This window comes from Neomonachus schauinslandi, chromosome 8 (assembly GCF_002201575.2).
Source record: "Neomonachus schauinslandi chromosome 8, ASM220157v2, whole genome shotgun sequence".
In the NCBI taxonomy this organism is placed as follows: Eukaryota; Metazoa; Chordata; class Mammalia; order Carnivora; family Phocidae; genus Neomonachus; species Neomonachus schauinslandi.
In genome coordinates this window covers 29,305,410-29,324,611 of record NC_058410.1, presented here as the reverse complement: position 1 = coordinate 29,324,611, position 19,202 = coordinate 29,305,410, and the positions used below count along the sequence as shown (strand labels likewise).

Here is a 19,202-nt window from a genome sequence, read left to right as displayed (position 1 = left end):
GGCGGCCCGGCCGGCCCGGCAGCCCGGCGGGCGGCAGCCAAGGCGACCGCGGAGGCGGCGGGCAGGGCGCGTGCGCACTGCAGGGGCGCCAGATTTGGCGGGAGGGGGAGTGTCCAAAGCTCTTTGTTTGATGGCATCTCTGTTTACAGAGTTTACATTTTAATATCAACCTGTTTCCTCCTCCTCCTTCTCCTCCTCCTCCGCGACCTCCTCCTCCTCCTCCTCTTTCTCCTGAGAAACTTCGCCCCGGCGGTGCGGAACGCCGCTGCGCAGCCGGGGAGGGACGCAGGCAGGCGGCGGGCAGCGGGAGGCGGCAGCCCCGTGCGGTTCCCGCGGCTCCCAGCTGAGCCCCGCGCCCGCCGCGCCATGGCCCGGAGACCCCGACACAGGTAACGGGGAGCCCGGACGGGCGGCCGCGGGCAGGGGCGCTCGGGGCACCAGGCGCTCGGAGAGCAGGTGGGAATGCGTTCCCGGATCTTCTGTGGGGCTGTCAGATCCTGCGAGGACCTAGAGCCTCTGCTTCTGCAGCAGAAGCCGCGAGTGAAACTGATGAATGGAAGAGCCTGTGCGGGAAATATATCAGGACGTCAGGAAGCATGCCCTGAGGCTCATTTTACAAGTTGCGCGGGGATACGTTTCTCTCTAGGGGGCAAAAAAAGCAGCCCCTTCCAGCCGGGGCCAGAGAGGTGCCCACCAGCCCCGGGGAGCCCACTAGGTCCCTGGCTTGATGCCGCGGGCGTCGGCGAGGGAGTCGCAGCGTAATTGGTGGATGCATTGCGATATGTTTGGACTTGGAAGTGCAGAGCATATGGCAGATATAGGGAAAATGCCGGATTGTTTAGTAGCTGCAGGTAGTTCCTTAAATTTCATTCATTCTTTATGGAGGCGAAGAAGAGCGGCAGCTGACAGGCGGCTGCAAGGAAGGTTTTAGGGAGGAAAAGGGTCTCTACATTGGCAAATTGTTTTAAGCCCTGGTTTTGAAAGCTCTCATCATAGTACTCTGGGAGGCTTTTATTTCTTATGCAAGCACTTCACACGCACTCACACGCGTCCGCGCTGCACATGTCCCCGCACTTGGGGAGGCTCTCGGCGGGATGATGGGTGAAGTCCCCTCACGTTGTGGCCGCACGGAGGGGAAGAGGGAGAGGGGGAGGGAAATGCTTGTCCGAACTGTCAGTCGCTGGCGCTCCCGCTTCCTCTGGTCTCTGGACTTCCCGGACTGGACGCGCCGGAGTTCCCTGCGTGCCGCCGGGTGCGGGGACAAGCTCAGCGGCCGTCACGGTTGCCACTCAACGGACAAGGACGGAGGCGGGCAGCACCCAAGGCCGCTGCCGCGCAACCAGGACGCAATCCCTCTTCGCTGGGGCAAGAGGTCCGGGCGTGGCGCGCACACGTGGACGCGGCTGAGGTTACCGCTCCTCTCCACGCCCTGCTCCCGCCGCCTTAGGTCGCCCGGGAGGAGGACGGGTGACGGGCCGACCCTCGCTCAGAGGTTCTTGGTATAAGCCCCTGGAGGCAAAGCAAATCCAACCCCTTTCCTTCGGGTTGTTTGCTTTTCATGTACTTATTTGTTTTTGAACTGGCTGTCGCTTGTCCCCGCGCAGCGCTAGGAAGTTGCAAGGAGCGTGGGTGTGGGCCTGGGCCGTGCAGCTGCACCCTCCGGCCGGGCCTGGCCAGGCAGGGAGCAGCGCCTAGGCATGGCTGGGTGCCGGAGAAAAAGGGAGACGACCTGCGGGGGCGGGGGGGGGGTGCCTGGGCTCCCTAGGCCTCGCCCAGGGCCCGGCCACGCGGGGCGGGGTGCTGCCCCTGAAGTGGTTTCACCTTCGCCTTTGGGACTTAACAGCGGAGGCCACCTTTTTTTTTTTTTTTTTTTTTTTGAGAGCAGAAACTGGGAGGAGGAGAAGGAAGCTGGGAAGGGGTGCTGGGAGGAGGCGCGGTGGAGACTCCGCGCCCCGCGATCTCTGCTGGCCGGGTGGGGCGGGGCCGCGCAGGTTCCTTGCAGCTCCCAGGTAGCGGAGAAGGGTGGCGGCCAGGAGGGGCGGGAGCCTTGAACCTGCCTCAGGGGGAAGAGAAACCCGGCTGCGGGCTCAAAGCCGTTTCTTGCTGGGCGAGCGTCAGCTTGGCAGGGATTATTAACCAGGTCAGCGAAATGAGTCTGAACCCCTTTTCTAGAATCACAGTAGCGGCCACAAGACACTTCCTCCCGCTCCCCTCCCTCTTCCCAACCCCCAACACCTCTTTTCTTTTTCGTTTCTTTGCACGGTTTGTTTCCTTGACAGAATGTAATATTCATAGTTGTACTCTTGTAACCACACCAGGTCTAGCAGGTGGGGAGTCGAGTGCATCAAGCCTGAAATCAACCTTTGAAAGTCCTCTGACTGTTGAGTCTGAGAGCTTGTCGGAGCAGATAAAGGAAAAGTTATTTCAGGTCCTTAGTAGACATCTGTCATGCAATTTAGGCTACCGGGACAACTTAGAGCGAGGGCATCGCCTGCAAAGCTCAAAAGCTCGCCCGGGTGCCAAACCTGCTGATGGCCCCAGGAGCAGACTATGAGCAGCCCTGGGCTCGCCCTGCTCCCCTTATGGGGACCTGCAGAAGTCCCACACCACGTTTTCCCCCAAGACTCTGGTTTTGCTCATCTCTGCTTCTGTGCTGAAATTTGAAGAAGCAGGAAGACATGAAATCATCATTTATTAGCCCTGGAAAGTACCTCACTAATAGAATCCAAGCCCTTAGGTAAAGGCGAGGAACTGAGGTCCTGAGAGAGAGGAAGTGATTTGTCCAAGTCATGCAGGGAAGTGGAGGCAGAATTAGGACTGGCACCTTTGCCTCCAGAACTCTAGTCCTGTTTGATGCCTATCCTTTCTCACCTGACGTTGACTGCCCCCTATGGGCCGCCGCATTTGTTGCTTGTCCCTGAGAGATGAGCTATTTCCAGGAGAAAGATGCCCAATTACTATTAGTTTGGAAAATGTAGTTTCTCACTTCTGAAAATCTCCAGATCCGGCCAAACCTAAAACGTTAAAGTAAATGGAATCTGTGACTCCTTTTTCAGGTTACCCTGCTTTTCTGATATTTCATAAGGGTGCCACTTCATCTGGGGGCTTTCCAAGGAGTTCCCTGTGAATCTTTTGAAAGATGCCGACCTACAGCTCTAGGATTATGATATGTATATATTTATCTTATGATGCTTGTGTTTTTTTATTAGCGGGAATCTATTGTATTTATTAATCAGTTGTTTAGAGCCTCTTGTTGACAGTGGGGAACAGGATGACACTCTTGTTTAAAAGAATAGATAATAAAAAATGATTGTAGATTATAAATACAGCTTAGAGAAATACAGCTTAGGGATCTCTTTTGTGGTGGTATTTGGAGTTTGGATCACATCCTACTTGTCACCATGCATCCTGGACTTACAGTTTATGCCCAAAATAATAGTTTTAAATTATAAGTACCTCAAATTCAGGATTTTTGGAAAGCACTTTTGCTTGACTTGTAAGGGGTGAGTAATATATACTTGTAAGTTAGTTTGGGAAGACAAAACCTGTGTAAAAATCATAACTGGCACTATGATGTTGCTCTGTGTCATTATTTTATTCTCAGTTTGGTGGATTTCTCAATATTACAATGAAAATTTTTAGTGAAGTTTCTAAGAGTCTAATTTAAGATATTTAAGGCACATTTATATTATATTAATATCTTATATTAAGATAGAATTTAAGATAACATACCTTATGTTTTATAAGTAAAATTACAACTAAAAGTAAACTATAAATTTTACTGGCTGTTAACATTACTGTCATCTATTTGGTATATGATTAATAAACACTAAGTGTAGAATTACTTCAAAAGTCATCAAAATTCAGAGTTTTGGTCTACTAGGTAAAAGAAAAGGCTCTCTTCAAAACACTAATGCATTTTGGGGGAATCCCTTAGTTTTGAGTTAGGTACATCTTAAGAGATGTCAAATACCATTCAGTCAGAAATAGGAAAAAAAAAAACAACAACAACCAAAAAAGTAAGTAAGAGTGTGACTACCAAGTGGCCTAATTATTCATTTAGTTACTTAGGAAACTGACTGTTGTCATCGGGGCCACAAGTTGGATCAACTGGCCTGCAGTTTTGATCTGTTGGATATTAATGTTGTGTACAAAGCAGTCTGATCACTCGATGGCCTTATCCTTCCTCGGGTTTTGTAAATCCTTTCCTTTTACATTCTCTTAATCTTCTCATCTTTAAGGGATGACTATAATTGTATTGTTGGGCATATTACTTCTTGAATTTTTTTTCTCTTAATAAAACACCAGCCCCATTGGAGTAACATCATTGAGTTGCTTGTTGTTGTGGAGAAATAGTATTTAAATGATGTGATGTATGCCAAAGATTTTTAGCGTGTGGTTATATAAAGGAAATTGGCTCTTGTTTCTTCTATTGTCCTTAACATTAAGTTTTCAACTTAAACCTTCATTGGTTGGAAGGTTGCCAAATGTGTAACTTGTCACTGGCCTAACAGTCTCAGCAGGTTTAAACATGTAGAGCAATAAGAAAGTGCCAGGTCCTTGGCCGTATCTGTGGATACCACTAACAGCAGAACCAGTTTACAATACTAGAGCAACAGAATGCAGAAAACAATTTTGTGCAAGTTTTCAAAATGTTATCCTCATAACCTTTGAAAAGATTGAGTTTTCATGTAAATTTTGCTACCCAGTAGTTTAAGTCTTCTGGTTTCAGCCCACGTCTGCCCATTTTTTATTTCTGCAGCATATACAGTAGTGACGAGGATGATGAAGACATTGAGATGTGTGATCATGACTATGATGGGCTGCTGCCTAAGTCTGGAAAGCGTCACTTGGGGAAAACTAGGTGGACCAGGGAAGAGGTAACTAATCATGTTATCAAAACGTGGAACAAACCTAGGGTGTATCAATTTATGAAAAAAAATGTTTCAGCTAAACTACAGGTGCTCAAACTCATTAGCTGGCTCTTTGAAGTCTTACCCTGGCCCGCCCAGGGCAGCATGCTGACCTCTGACCACTCCCCCAACGTGTACACTATACCATCTGCTTCGAAACTCTTCATAGTTCTTTGAATGTCCCCTCCTTCTCACTTTAGGTTTCATCTGTGTTTTTCTCTCTGCCTATTCTGTTCTTGTCCTTCTGCTGCACTACTTCTTACTACTTTTTTATCACCTGTGAAGACATCACCTTTTCTGTGAGGTCCTCCCTGGATTCCCCAGGCAGGTCGGATGCATCCTCCAGGCATTGGATACACATTCTTACTTATGACTGCTGTAACATGAGTGCCTCCCCCAGTAGACTGACGACAAATCTGAGGGCAGGGCTAAATGTCTGTTCCTTTTTGTGTTCCCTGAGCCCAGGATCGCTTGACACAAAGGAAGATATTAATAAGTGTTCTCTGTGCAAATGAATGAATTGCTATTTCCCAAAACAAAAGTATGAAACAAAATACTCACAGAACTCATCTTGCCATAATGGATTTAACATTTGTGATGTATATTTCACAGAGCCATATACATGAATGTCTATTCTAACAGCTTTCAGTGATGGATGGAGATGTGTCTTCTTCCCACCTTTCTTTTTCTGCTAGCTTATCAAAAGCTTGATCTTTGTACAAATGGAACAATACTTAAGGAGCAAAATTATTAATGTATGGGGAAAATTGCTTTTTCTTTAAAGTTTTCAAAAAAAATTGCAACTGATTTTAGAAGATTTTACGTTAGAATAAATGATACTAACTCTTCTTCTGTTTCATTCTACCCTACTTCACTTAAACCAGAGCCCCTCTTGATAGGCAGGTGGGATTGCCAGTGAGCTCCATAGGAAATGCATAGTTTATCTATGGAGGTTGTGATCTTAGATGATCCTGAGAGATACAGAAGTTCTGTTGTTAACACTGGTTTCCTAATTCCTGTGTCTGTGTCCTACGAGGACCCACGTTGTGTGTGAAAGTTACCTTTGCAGAAACGTGGGGGTTCTTTTTCACTTGAAGGAATGTGTTTAGAAAGACACTTGTGAACTGAAAGATTTCTCCCTGATGTTTCATGTCTTCAGTGTTCTGATAAGTTTGGCCTCCTTTAAATTGTGAATATATTGATGCAAAAATGAAATTATTTTCTTACATTATCCGTGCCTTCAGTGGGTTTCCGTAGTGTAGTGGTTATCACGTTCGCCTCACATTATCCGTGCCTTCAAATTTAATCTAAAAAGTGATCTTCCATTTTTTGCATGAAAGAGGTTGAACTAGCTAAATGTTAAAATAGAACTTGAACCGTTTCTTACTCAAGATCCTATTTATTGTCATAGTTAAATGTCTATTGACTCTAACAATGGAGTTCATTATTTTATTTCCCATCAAACAAAACTTTTAATAGTTATCATATACTAAACATTCAGTGAGCCAGGCATTATGTTAAATGTTTTGCATAGCTACTTCATGTAATCCCCAAAAAATCACATTGACATCAGCACTCCCACGGCATAGAAGACAATATTAAGGCCCAGAAAAGCAAAATGATATACCCAAGCCCATCTAACTAGTCAATAGCTGAGTCAAGTTTCAAACTCTGGTCTGTCAGACTCTAAATATATCTATGCTTTAAACCAGTATATTACATTAATATCTGTTGTATTTGGATATTTTTGAGGGTTTTTTTCTGGATTGGATTCTTGGATTGGCTCCATTTTACTCTTAATTGAATAAAGTTATACAGTAAATGACTGATATCCTAGGATTAACTTTAAATGTCTTAGGATGAAAAACTAAAGAAGCTGGTGGAACAGAATGGAACAGATGACTGGAAAGTTATTGCCAATTATCTCCCGGTAAGTTTGTAATTTTTTCTTTCTATAAAAGGAACCCAGCATTTATGTCCTGGGAGAGGACATTAAGACATTACACATTCGCTCATATATAAGAAGTAGGGGGAGAACTGCCTCATCCAAACTTATAGCTTATAGTTTATATTGTAATGCATATAACTGGAGTTTCTAAATAGATTGTTAAAGGATTTTTACAACTCTTTTTTTAAAACTTTGCCTCTTGTTTTATCTTTTTATTTATTAGGATAATGTAAATTAGCTTTCTGATGACTTGTTATGTGGTAGGATGACAAAACTCCTGATATTTTCAAGTTAGCTTCTTTTAAATTTCCTATTTATTTCGATGGCCATACTTTTGATACCCTGGCTGAAAATTTTGGTTTATCCTCTTTGACTTACCCCACTTCCCATCTCCTACATCCAAGCAGTGACTATGGAATCTGGAATTCTTTTCTCAGTCAGCCCCTTCTTTGCATCCTCGTTGCTGTTCCAACAGGTTCGGCCTCCTTCCCTCTTTTCTGGACACTTACAGTGGCTTCCTAACTGGCTTCCCTGCCTGTAGCCTTCCACTCTTCCATCCATCCCAAACGTTGTTGGCACATGGAGCTTCCTAAAATGCAGCTGTCCCTGAACTTTTCAAAATCAACAGCAGTGACATAGAGTCTCACAAATTAAGTACACTGCCCCGACTTGGCACCCAGGGTCCTTCCACATGGCCCCAACATACAGCTCCGGTTCTGTTTCCTACTTCCTCTCTGTGAGCAGGTTTCATTGAATTCATTTCTGCTTTCCCTCCTTTGGGCTTTTGTCTCTGGTGATGTCACCTCCTAGAATGTTCCATCCATCCTCCCAAGTCCCTATCAAGAGCTTTCCCAGACTCCTCCTTAGGAAACATAATTTCTCCTCCTAAGTAGATGCTTCTATTCTCAGCCCAATATCATTTTGCTTTGGTTTCTTCTTGCATGTGAATCAAATTCTGCCTTCTATTAGTTAATTATATATTTGTCTTTTTTTTTTCTTATAAGATTACACTCTCTTGTAATGTAGGGCCTCTCTTTATTCATCTTTGTTCTGCAATATTAATACCCGAGGCCCTAAATTGAAGCACATCTCTTAGTTTGAATGGGAAGCAAACTTTAGTCACTTAGAGTAGGTTTCCATGAAAGCCTGACCTTCATGTGGAATCACTAACAAGTCTTAGTCTTCGTCCATAGAGGTACTTCCACGGGCTGAGGATAAGGTTAAGTTAAATTGACAGCGATGTGTACAGTATAACAGTCCTTCAGTTCATATGGCAAATCTAATTTTAGATGCAATTTTGATATATTCTTTGTATGTTTTTTAACTGTAAGTAATGAGTGATAGGTAGGCTCTCCAAACATGCCCTAAAATGTTCCTGAATGTGTGTCTTAAATGTTCCTGAATGTGTGTATTGTCTATGTATGTTTCATACCCTAACAAAGTCTTCATGTGCTTATCACATCATATCTATATGACAGTTCGTACTTTGTTATTTGTCTAGAATCGAACAGATGTGCAGTGTCAGCACCGATGGCAGAAAGTACTAAACCCTGAGCTCATCAAGGGTCCTTGGACCAAAGAAGAAGATCAGAGAGTAAGTTCTTTCCTCATTGGTGTGTGAATCACAATTCAGAATATTCCCAAGACATCTTTATTGAATGTTTGCCAACTTGAGGAAACAGGTAAAGTGTCAGGAAGCAGAGGACTCTATTCCCATATTTCCAATAAATGAAAGCAGATTCTTAGACATTTTCTAAAGATCTTGTAACACTGAAGAATGATTACACTGAGTCATTACATAACATTAAAACATAGGTTATTTTTGTGTGTTTATCTGAAGGTGATAGAGCTTGTACAGAAATACGGTCCGAAACGTTGGTCTGTTATTGCCAAGCACTTAAAGGGGAGAATTGGAAAACAATGTAGGGAGAGGTGGCATAACCACTTGAATCCAGAAGTTAAGAAAACCTCCTGGACAGAAGAGGAAGACAGAATTATTTACCAGGCACACAAGAGACTGGGGAACAGATGGGCAGAAATCGCAAAGCTACTGCCTGGACGGTAATAATATGTCAAAAAATATATTGATTGGGAAGAATGAGGGAGTGGGTATTGAACATTTTGTTTTAAATGTATGGTGAGTGAATTACATTCCAATGATCGTAAGTGTTTCATTAGATATGCCAGATCCATAGGTTTTAAAACTGGAGGAGCTCTTAGCGTTTCTCTGGTCGAGGACTTCCAGAATCCACCCAACAGTGAGCTCTGGGCCAAGTCATTGAACTTTCCTCAGCTTCCATTGCCCCATTTGCAAAATGAGTAATAGCCTACTTCCCGGGGCCAATGTTAGTATCAAACAAAATGAACGTCGAAGCACTTTGTAAACTATAAAACTCTAAACACATAGCAGGAAACTGAGGATAGACTTTCTGTCGCTGCTCTGAGTTCATGCAGCTGGTGAAGTGACCAGAAGCTCAGCTGTCATTTTCCTGTTGCTAGCATTCATTTCATTATACCACTTGGTATCATTTTTCTTCCTTTGAAGAAATAAATGAGTATTTCTAGAATTATCATACTGCTTCCAGGTTTTTAAATAAGGTCAGTGTTATGCTTTCTTTTAATGCACAAGGCACAAAAATGACCTCATTATGAGGGATACCTGTAGAAGCTCATTTTTGTCCCAATTACCCCACTGGAATAGTTTATAAACACATTTTCTTTCATTTGGAAAATACTTTTCATTATAAATCTTATGTAAATAATGTAAGATAAAAAATATTTAATAAATTTTATTCTTGAGCTTCAAAATTGGAGAAGGGGTCCTTTCAAAGAAGGCCCTGGCTCTGATGGTTGATGTAGTGTTCTTGTGTGGCATTCCAGAGCATTTCCTCTCTCATGGAGGATTCAGCATCAGCTCAGAGAATCCAAGAGGTTGACGAACAGAGGCCTTTTCTCCCATTTGGCCTGAGAGGATATGCTGTTGATTCTTGTAAAAATTTAAGGGGCGATTGAACTTCCTCTTTCTTTAGCATACATTCCCCCACCCCCATCAAAAGAGTAAAAGGGAGGCTTAAAAGAGTTTTGTTTTTTTTTTTTAATTGAGAAACTGTTTTCCTGAGAATTGAAAGACTTTAGTAAAAATGCTTTGCAGTTTGCAAATGTATCAGGACTTGGCATTTTTCCCTTCTGGATCCCATTCTCCATTCTCACCTCTGGTTATAGAACAGTTTGAGGTGGATGTCAAGAGGTGAGAGTTTCTTTTTTTTTCTTTTTCCTTTTTTTTGACTCAAAATTTCTGGCTAGTGCCATTTGAGATAAAGAGCAGACAGTGAGGCAGTAGCCCATCATTATCATTCACCAAACTTTACTGTGTGCGTGTTGTGGTGGGCAGGCCCTGCTGAGCCACAGTCAAAGGAGCACTTTTCTAGAACCGCTGGGTCTCTAAGTTGTATTAGAGCCTTGGACCATGAACAGTCAGAATAAACTTGAAGGGTGGTCGCACTGAAAATACTCTTTTATCAAGGAAACAAAGTGGTTAAAGAATTTAAAAACTCTAGAAGTCCACGTATGTTCCCTATGGGGTAATGAGAAAAATCTATGGATTTTCAATTAGGTAGTAGAAGAAGCATGATTTTTCAGAGGTCCAAAAGACTAAAGCAATTAAAACAACAACAACCCCAAAAGACCAGAAGAAAAGGTCTCTGTTCGAAACAGTTTTCTGTCCATTAACTCTAATCTGAATTGAAATTTTTGTTTGTAAAATTCTTATGTGATATATTTCTGTGCAGAACTGATAATGCTATCAAGAACCACTGGAATTCTACAATGCGTCGGAAGGTCGAGCAGGAAGGTTATCTGCAGGAGTCTTCTAAAGCCAGCCCACCAACAGTGGCCACCAGTTTCCAGAAGAACAGCCATTTGATGGGTTTTGCTCATGCTCCACCTTCAGCTCATCTCCCACCAGCTGGCCAGCCCTCAGTGAATAATGACTATTCCTATTACCACATTTCTGAAGCACAAAATGTAAGCCATTTCTGAGAATTTAGTCTACTGAGAGAGATGGTGATTTTAGCTCCAGGTAGAAGTAATAATACCTCACACTTTTATACTTTTCAGAGAACTTCCATAAACATGATCCCCTTTGATCCCCACCTACAGCCTTTGAGGTAGATAGGGGGAGGTGTTGTTATCGGGGGCACATCCCCAGAAGCCAGGAGGTTAAGTGATCTGCAAAGAGTTGCACAGCCCGCAGTGAAGACTAGAGTCCAGGTTGTTGGATTTTAAGTGCTTCAGATCAGATTAGCTTTTGAATGTAAATTTACTTAACAAGCTCTTGCTGGAGCAGAAGCAGGGAATGAAGATGTATTTTGGAGCTGTTGTGTTCCTCTTCCAAAATGAAAAATGAACGTAATATTAAACTTAAAGAGGAGATTGTTTGACACTGCAGTTCAACAAGTTTGATTCTGTAAATTTGATTCTGGTAGTGATCTAGCAGAAATGTCTTAACGTATTCCTTCCGGGCATGTTTACCTCCTTACTCTGGGTCAGGAGCAGGTTTGTGACACCATTTTCTGATGTCTTCTTTCATCCTCCTTTGGATCAGTGTGATTCCTTCCTAATTGCCAGATATTTCTATTCAGGGAAAAAAATTTCCATAATGGTTGGGAAAAGAAAAATAAGGAGAATAAAGACAAGCTCAATAAATTTTAATCTTACAACTAACAATAACAGATGGTGAAACTTAGCCAAGAATGTGGAGCTCATATGCAAATTATATTCAAAATATATTGCTAAATAATTTTTACTCTTCTCTATCTGTTCCATTCATTTGACTACAGACTTTCCAGAAAAGTCTCAGGTGAATGAACTATCATAGGTAGTTCTGGGCTCTTTACTAAAACTCATGATTATTCCAAGAAAAGTATTTCTATTATAAACAGCTAGAGCCATCAGTTTTTCCCATTATGACTTCTTTCATACACTCATGAATGCTTTTTAGGTTATATTTTTCATTGTGTTTTTCTCTAATTAAGGAATACTCATCAAGATCATTGAGCACTTTAAATCTCTTTATGTTGCTTAAACTGCTTATTTAGCCATTTTTAAAGGCCTGGCTAAAATTTCAAATTAGAGGGTGTTTTTTTTTCTTCTCTGTGCGTGTGTGAACTTTATCAGTAGAGTTTTGTTTTGTTTCGTTTTTCCTCAGTCCTAGAGCAAAACCTCAGGAAGCCAAGTGCCCTAAAGCCTGTGTGACCATGAATGACATGGCCTTTGTTTGTCTGCCTTTTTGATCTAGGTCTCCAGTCATGTCCCATATCCTGTAGCGTTACATGTAAATATAGTCAATGTCCCTCAGCCTGCTGCTGCAGCCATTCAGGTAAGATCATTTGAAGACCATTTCATAAAGAAACTCATTGGCTGTTCAGAGCAAACTTTTTTAAGACATGCTTTATTTATCTAAACACTTACTTTCACTTGCCCAACTGAAGTAAAAAAAAAAAAAAAAAAGGAATAGTGGAGAGGTAGGTGGAGTTCTGGCCAGCAAGCTACCAATCTTCACTTCTAGAGCAAATTTGCTCAGGAATTCTCTGGTTCTCTGATGTTATCAGCTGAACCAGCACATCAGTGAGCGCCCACTCGAGCCTCAGATTTCGCATCGCCTCCCTTATGTCTGGAATAACCCTCACAAAGCTTTGTACAATGGCAGGATTCAGTTAGTGTTGGTTTCACGCTGAGGCTCATGGGGCCCAGTGGTCCTTCATGACTGGGGGCCACAGCCATTGTATCTGCAGCTTCCAATCAGGCCCTTGAATTTTTTTCTCCCTTAACTTTTAATTTCAGAGACACTATAATGATGAAGACCCTGAGAAAGAAAAGCGAATAAAGGAATTAGAATTGCTCCTCATGTCGACTGAGAATGAGCTCAAAGGACAGCAGGTGCTACCGGTAAGAAGAGAACCGTGTGCTTGAATGGGGGGACAGCAGCTTCACCCCAGTGCCCTCTGTCTCTTTTCCCTTCTCTTCTAACTGTTACACTAATCCAGACTATAGATCCATTAACAGTGTTGGAAGAGAAGTCGCTTGTGCTAAAATGCGGTTGGATCCCAACATATATTGACCAAATTGAAAGTAGCCCTTTCGTGTGGCAAAAGAAATGCAGAGTCCACTTGTGGTGGCCACCATCGATTTTCTTGTTTTCTTGGGACTGTTATCCATTCAAAGACTAACTAACAGATATAAATGAATGAAAATCTGCAATTTTTACAAAACTCTGTATCTCTCTGGTACCTATTCATTTGACGCTTTTTCTTTTTCTATTATTTTTCTTAACCTAGATTTCCATACTTTCATACCACTACTGAATTTTGACATCCTTTTTTGGTGGTTGAGCTGCGAACTGAGAAAGCATGTACTTTGTAACCTATGTAGTTTTTTTTTTTTTAAGATTTTTATTTATTTATTTATTTGATAGAGACAGCGGGAGAGGGAATACAAGCAGGGGGAGCGGGAGAAGGAGAAGCAGGCTTCCCACCAAGCAGGGAGCCTGACACGGGGCTTGACCCCAAGACCCTGGGATCATGACCTGAGCTGAAGGCAGATGCTCAACGACTGAGCCACCCAGGCGCCCCAATGTAACCTATGTAGTTAAGCAACCAGGAGAATAAAAGAGATGTGATACCCAGTAGGGATTCTTAGGAGTGGATTCCTTTGGGGTTAAATAATAAGATAATTATGTGCATATATTAGTTCGACCACTTTTTAACTTTAGTTCATGTTTTGCAATGTCCCCTGTTGCGTGGTCATGCTGAAAGGAGACTTCGGTTAATGTGCTCTTCTGCTTTCCTAACCACGTTGATTTGGCAGCCCTTCAGTGCATCAGTGCAATCGGTAACATTCAGAGGGGATAGAAGCAACAAGAACATATGCAGATAAACTCTAACTCTGGAGTCCCCTGGCCTTTCTGTAGGTTAGAAGGAGAATAGGACAATTCTTATTCGCAGCAACCATGTATGGCCTTTTGGAAGGTATGTTAAAGTAGATCTTGAAGCTAGTCCGTGTGAGACTTGTACTTTGTGACACAGTCCCTCTGTTTGCAGTTTTAGCAAAATGATGACAGTGAGGGTACTCACGGAGGTGACAGACCGTAACACTATTAAAAAGCAGGGTCTTGCATCGATAAAAGGAAACATCTTGACAACTGTTTCATAGGCGCAAGTTTTGGATGATGCAACTACTTTTATCTTTCCTCCAACAGCATCTGATACCTTGTGCAACTTCATTGCTAAGTTCCTTCTCCCTTTCTTCTCCCCGGTCTTTCTTTATTCCCCTACCCCCCTCCTTAGACCCAGAACCACACGTGCAGCTATCCCGGGTGGCACAGCACCACCATCGCTGACCACACCAGACCTCATGGGGACAGTGCACCTGTTTCCTGTTTGGAAGAACACCACTCCACTCCATCTCTGCCTGTGGATCCTGGCTCCCTACCTGAAGAAAGCGCCTCTCCAGCAAGGTGCATGATCGTCCACCAAGGCACCATTCTGGATAATGTTAAGAACCTCTTAGAATTTGCAGAAACACTTCAATTTATAGATTCTGTAAGTAGAATTGTTAAGGCAAGTTAATGTTTTTGAAGGTGAATTAGAAAACCCATTTCTCAAATGATTGCCACTTTCTGTAGCAAATACCATGTTACTATCATATATTAATGTAAAAGTATGATTTTAGCCTTTGCATATATGTTTTTTCAGAGATTTGAATTCATAGACTACCCAGGTAAAAGGTAGCTTTTCACGCATTTCCTTCAAAATGCATATTTTTGACAATAGTAAAGTTAATGACCTATAAGTAGATCCTGGGTTACGGGATGATGTTTGAGTTATTTTTAACTTATTTTACTTTACTTCTTTGCGTTTCTTCAGAATTGTGCTTTGCTTTCGGATAGCACATTAAGAATTGGGTTTACTCAGAACTTAAAGCAGTCTTTCAATGTATTTGAAGTAGTAAGGAGTTCATTGGTGGTACATGGCTCTTGCCACAAAACATTGATTATTGATTACCAGCCCCACTTGGTTCACTAAGACAAACCATCTTTAGTGAAACAGATGTGAGTGCAGGACCTAAAAAGTAGATACTCGGTTCATTTCCTTTGTCACTAAAAAGCATTTACTGCATATCCATCAAATGGGATGCACCTTGCCAAAATGTGCCATCTGGAACAGGTTTCCTTTTTGCTTTGGACTGCATGCAAATGAGAGAGTACTGGGGGTGGGAGCGGGGTTGGGGGGGATATCCCTGCGGCACATATGCAGGACCGGCCTGCAGGCAGCACGGTGGACCTGCCATGCAGTGTACCAGAACAACTGTGAATCCTGAAGCTATTTCTCAAGAGGGCCAGGTGTTTTGTCCAACGTCAGCGTCTCTTTCTCAGCGCTGTGTTTCAGGTGATGGCACACAGCACGCACACACCGTCTCAAAGTTCTGTGCCTCCCACATTGTTTCAGGATTCTTCAGCATGGTGTGATCTCAGCAGTTTTGAATTCTTTGAAGAAGCAGATTTTTCGCCTAGCCTACATCATGCAGGCAAAGCCCTACAGCTTCAGCAAAGAGAGGGCAGTGTGACTAGACCTGCAGGAGAGCCTAGCACGAGGGTGCACAAACTCAAGTTGAATGAGGGTTCACTTGACCCACTCAAGCCCTTACCTCCTTCGAGGCACAGCACAATTCCACTGGTCATCCTACGAAAAAAGCGGGGCCAGGCAAGCCCCTTGGCCCCTGGAGACTCTAGCTCCTTCGTATTTGCTGACATCAGCAGCTCAACTCCCAAGCGTTCCCCTGTCAAAAGCCTACCCTTCTCCCCTTCGCAGGTAGAGCACGATTTCTGCACAGCTATTACTAATTTTCAACAGCCACTCGAGCCTTAATAATCTAGAAACTAATCCTTTGGAACAAATGACTAATTACTGTTGCCCTCACTGATTTCGTTCCATCGTTGAATCTAGCTGTTGCTAAGTCATGCTGCCTCCCAAAGTTTGAGCTGTCTATAGGCTGATGATTTTGTCATAATTCTCTCTTTTCTTTTTGGTGATCTGAAACACTGTTAGTTGCATGGGATGTGCTTTTATTTCCTCCAACACTAGAGTTTTAACATTTCTATCCCTTCCTTTTCTCCCAACCCTTCCCTCTGCTTAAAAACTTTAGCAGATTTTTCCTGTCTGTTTGTTCACTTACTATTTTGTGATTCACTGACCCAGGGGAGGAGGGAAACAAACTATGTTTGGAGAGCATTTGGGTTGCAACCAGAAACTTAGAGGTTCTGATCCATCCTTAGGTGGAAAAGTTTTGGGAAAGCATAAGGAAATACCCTAGGAAAACAACTTATGTTTTAATTTTAATTTCTCAACATTGGCTTTTTTGAGTTACGCCATACTATTTTATCAACACGGTTTTTGCCATGAATATTCTCATTTCATAGAGTTTTTTTAAGGCATGGAAACTATAATTCTTGTCAAAGACTTGTATTCCTTGATCGCTAAACTAATTGAAATTAATAGATAATTTGGCACTTTAAAACATTTTTCCAATTATATGTCTGTTGAGTTTATTTTAAGGACAGCTTTAAGTATGAACAAATGAAGCACCCACCCAAAAAATTATCTTGTCATTTGCTTGTATCTTCCAAATTGTGTTCTGGAGAATATTAGTTCTGCAAGACTTTAGTAGTAGATGTTCCAGAAAAAAATCTAAGAATATAAGTTTGGGAAACATACATATCATAATCTCCTGGAAATTCATAATGCGCATCAGTGTATTAAAAACTCCGGAGAGGTTCTGCAGTAAAGAAACCAATTTTAATTGTGACTTAGTGTTTCCCAAACTTACTTTACCTTGAGACTTTCTGAGGAACACCTATTATTTCCCCAGAACAATGCATTCTGAGAAACACAGCTTATTATTCAAGAATTTTCCACATAATGCAAGCCTTCTATCATAATAGTCATAGATCATTAAAGAGAAAAAACAGCATGAAAGAAAAAAATAATTATTTTCCAAAAAATCACTTTAAGGCTTATAATCTTAGTAAAGAGTGCATGTCATTCTCTTTAATGGCAAACAGCATTTATTGAGAATATTTTCATAGGATGTTGCAAGTTCTTCAGCAGTGACCCTAGATTTTATTTCTTGGAAATTACACTCCAAATTGCACTCCAACTGAAATAAAACAATACCCTGTCCAACACTACGTGCTTGTTAACATCTTTATTATTTTACATAGTGGGTCAGTAAAACATACTTGCCTGTTATCGTGGTGTGATTTTTAAGTTGGGCTGAATAAGAATCACTGCTTAAGTAATTTTTTTTCTTTCTTCCCATATTTAGTTCTTAAACACTTCTGGTAACCATGAAAACTTAGACTTGGAAATGCCTTCTTTAACTTCCACACCTCTCAATGGTCACAAATTGACTGTTACAACACCATTTCATAGAGACCAGACTGTGAAAACTCAAAAGGAAAATACTATGTAAGTCCTTGGTTCAAGAGTAAAATTAGTTTTCCTTATTTACTTATATTTAATTAATGGAATATAGCCCCCAAATGTCTGACCCATTTGATGTATCTAATCATGTATATTCTCACACTGACTGTATCTGTCCTAGGTATGTTAAAACTACCTAGGGGGGTCAAGTCAGTAGATAAACTAGATTACGTTTTGTAGTTCACTTCAAAATGTCCTATTTAGAAGGACTATGTAGGACCACATGCAGAGGTAGTCCTCATATAACTTTTCCATTCAGTTGATCTGTTTGCTCGGTAAGGCTTTTTCTTCTTCACTGAAGACAAGATTTTCAACCTCCTTTCCTCTCTGATAATAAAATTCAGAATAACAATGGTATGGTTCTTTACTTAGTTCATATATTTTAATCTTATGTTTCCTTTTTGAAATTTATCTATAGATAGGACTTCTTCTAAAATCCCCAGGAATAGCATATGATCAGAAGCCAAGGAGTGATTAACCAATGTTTATATTCAAAAAAGACTTACCCAATTCAAAGAAATGGCAGAGAACATCAATATGAATTATAAGAAACCTTTAAAAAATGATATCTTACAACTTCCAGTTACAATAAGTACATTTTAAAAGGTTAACCTATGTTTTCTCTTGTGAGCCTGTTTTAATGAATAGATCAAATTGATTTGTAAATGACAACAGATCTTTACAATGTTTATAGTCATTATAAAAACCTAGGAGCATTGTATGTGTCTCCAGAACGATTAAAGAAAGATGAAAAATAGTTTAATGCTCTTAGGAGTATCATATTTTGAAGTATTTGGTAATATGGGATGTAAATATTACCTTTTTCTTAATAACACATATGTGATTAATTCACATACCCAATTGCATATCAATAACAGAGTTTTTTCAGTACAAAAATATTGCATTTAATAGGTAGAGTGATGGAAAGGACAAATGTTCTTTCATACTGAACCGACACTTGTTTTCTTTTTAAAGTTTTAGAACTCCAGCTATCAAAAGGTCAATCCTAGAAAGCACTCCAAGAACTCCTACACCGTTCAAACATGCCCTGGCAGCTCAAGAAATTAAATATGGTCCTCTGAAGATGCTAGTAAGTTTGGACCAAGTTCCTGAGGTTAGCTGGTTCATTAGCACAGACAGAAATTGTCCTCTGATGTGAACATACCCACTCTTCCTTTCAGCCTCAGACACCATCTCATCTAGTAGAAGACCTACAGGATGTGATCAAGCAGGAGTCCGATGAACCTGGAATTGTTGCCGAGTTTCAAGAAAACGGACCACCTTTGCTGAAAAAGATCAAACAAGAGGTAAACACGAGATCCTTTGGAAGGAGTGAGATATGAATCCTGCTGCCTCTGTTCCTTGTGGGCAGCTTTACATGTCTGGCATCAGGACTGGTAACAACACCACTTTTCATACAAGATTTTCCTACAAGATGTGACTAAGAGGTACTGCCGAACCGTAGTAGGTGTGGGACCTTTCATTTGGGAGGCCAAGCCACCTCTACCCGCTTCATGTTTGAGCATAAAATGTGTTAGGGAGGAGACAGGAAAGAGAAGGAAGCTTTTCACTGTACTTTTTGTTTTTGTTTGTTTGTTTATAAACAGGCTCCGTGCCCAGCATGGAGGCCAATGCGGGCCTTGAAACTCACGACCCGACCCTGAGATCAAGACCTGAGCCGAGACCAAGGGACGGATGCTCAATCGACTGAGCCACCCAGGCGCCTCTTTACTGTACATTTTTATCACTGATACACAAATGGATAGATAATCCATAAGATTTTTAATTTGCAGATGTCATGGA

At 41.7% G+C, this 19,202-nt stretch overlaps 1 protein-coding gene across 8 annotated transcripts in view; it reads left to right on the top strand.

Annotated features, from left to right (window-relative positions):
• The first annotated feature begins 366 nt into the window (after positions 1–366).
• The window catches only part of MYB (MYB proto-oncogene, transcription factor), a 34,169-nt gene continuing 15,333 nt past the window's right edge, over positions 367–19,202 (top strand). For 2 of the 8 annotated variants that reach the window (XM_044917334.1, XM_021693312.2), the window contains exons 1-12: positions 367–389; positions 4,763–4,880; positions 6,772–6,843; positions 8,363–8,455; positions 8,702–8,922; positions 10,650–10,884; positions 12,158–12,238; positions 12,703–12,807; positions 14,205–14,459; positions 17,242–17,384; positions 18,375–18,489; positions 18,581–18,706. In XM_044917334.1, coding sequence (XP_044773269.1) covers positions 367–389; positions 4,763–4,880; positions 6,772–6,843; positions 8,363–8,455; positions 8,702–8,922; positions 10,650–10,884; positions 12,158–12,238; positions 12,703–12,807; positions 14,205–14,459; positions 17,242–17,384; positions 18,375–18,489; positions 18,581–18,706 — 1,587 coding nt within the window. Of the gene's footprint in view, positions 390–4,762; positions 4,881–6,771; positions 6,844–8,362; positions 8,456–8,701; positions 8,923–10,649; positions 10,885–12,157; positions 12,239–12,702; positions 12,808–14,204; positions 14,460–15,365; positions 15,729–17,241; positions 17,385–18,374; positions 18,490–18,580; positions 18,707–19,202 lie in introns of all 8 variants that reach the window. The other 6 variants (XM_021693310.2, XM_021693311.2, XM_021693309.2 and 3 more) reach the window with 6 other exon arrangements.